Below are 1,489 nucleotides of genomic sequence, written 5' to 3'. Positions count from 1 at the left end.
ATTCTTTTAAATAATTATTATTCTGTTTTATAGAAATTGATGAACCTGGCCAACTATCAGTAGCATTAGCATTGTACATTTTAATCATTTAGCCTATTATTTCTTTTAGGATAAAGTCATGTTATTTATCAGTATTTATGTTATCTGTGTAAAAATGCACTACATGGCTGCTTTTGCCTGTGCAGGCTGTGAAATAAATAGAAATGCCCAGCAAAAAATTATATTGGGAGTATTCTAGACCAGCGGCCCGCAACCTTTTTTTTGCACCAAGGACCAGTTTATGTCCGACAATATTTTAACAGACTGGCCTTTAAGGTGTCGTGGATGAATACAACAAAATAAAACCAGTACCAGTTCCAAAAAAGAGATTTATTCATAAGATACGGGAAAAGACCCAGGGAAACATAGTTAACGATAAAAACAATTTAAAAAATAACTATAAAAACCCTGAAAACAATAAATTTCACACCCAAGCCTCAACTCTCGCGGCTCGGTACCAAACGACTCACAGACCGGTACCAGTCCATGGCCCATGGATTGGGGACCGCTGTTCATGTGACCATTTTTAACCCCACCACCCATATTTCACAGCCAGCAGAGATAACACAGCTCATGTCTGTCTAACAAACAGGAAATCACCCTATGGTGTCGTTTGTTAAATAAATAATTCATGTATTTTATTATCCTGAATTAATCATATTAATCCTTTATTATGTGAAGGATTCTTTACATGATCTTATTCGTCAGTCTTGGTGTAGACAGTGAGAGTGAAATCTGCAGTGATGTTGGGTTCATTGGTGGATGGGATGATCACATACTCTCCAGGTTCCAGACTGTGGAGTTCAATGAGATCTCGCTGAGTGCTGTAAGTCTTTTCTGCCTTCACAGGCCTGTTCCTCTGAAAGAAATCCTGTTGCAGGCTTCTTTGTGGGGTCTGGGAGAAATATGAAGGAATGTCTATGGTGGAGTCTCAGTGTACATTGTTATTAAAGTTATTAAAATGCTGAATTTACTTTTGGTGTACTTTACACAGTCAAAGTTTCATATATTTGTTATTGTTTGTACTTACCCCTGGTGGAATCTGTTAATTGGAAAACGGTAAGAATAACTTCATTAAACTGTTTCAGACGAACCAATTTCTATAGTAACTTTAAATAATGAATGCGAAATCAGCAAAGACCATTTTTTTAAATTATTAATGTCATTATTGTCTTACTAACTCAGCTGCTCAATTAGGTAAGTACTTTTGTCTTAATTACAGGATGATACAATTGTTTTAATAATTCAGTTTCTTGTCCTTCAGTATTCGGTTGCAATATTTAACAATTATTTAAATTAAAGGAAGCACATTGAGAATGAATACCTTATAGATGGTAAGTCTAGTTCGGTGGAGGCTTATCTCTTTGCGATTGCCCTGCTGAGGTTTCTGCATCAGGGAGAGCACGATGTTTTTGTCTCCTGGCTCCTTCTTGTCTATAACAGTCACTCG

General features: G+C 36.4%; 1 protein-coding gene across 1 annotated transcript; it reads right to left on the bottom strand.

The window, feature by feature from the left end:
* Positions 1 to 509: 509 nt before the first annotated feature.
* Positions 510 to 1,483, bottom strand: LOC102206854 (calpain-2 catalytic subunit-like). Its single transcript, XM_005755930.1, has 3 exons — positions 1,364 to 1,483; positions 1,070 to 1,081; positions 510 to 934 (listed from the first exon to the last, which is right to left on the bottom strand). The coding sequence occupies exons 1-3, from the start codon at positions 1,430 to 1,432 to the stop codon at positions 737 to 739; spliced, it is 279 nt and encodes a 92-aa protein (XP_005755987.1). The 5' UTR covers positions 1,433 to 1,483; the 3' UTR covers positions 510 to 736.
* Positions 1,484 to 1,489: the final 6 nt, after the last annotated feature.

The sequence above is a fragment of the Pundamilia nyererei genome, unplaced genomic scaffold (assembly GCF_000239375.1).
Source record: "Pundamilia nyererei isolate P.nyererei 1_Seehausen unplaced genomic scaffold, PunNye1.0 scaffold05100, whole genome shotgun sequence".
Lineage (NCBI taxonomy): Eukaryota > Metazoa > Chordata > Actinopteri > Cichliformes > Cichlidae > Pundamilia > Pundamilia nyererei.
This window is presented reverse-complemented; position numbering and strand designations above follow the sequence as displayed.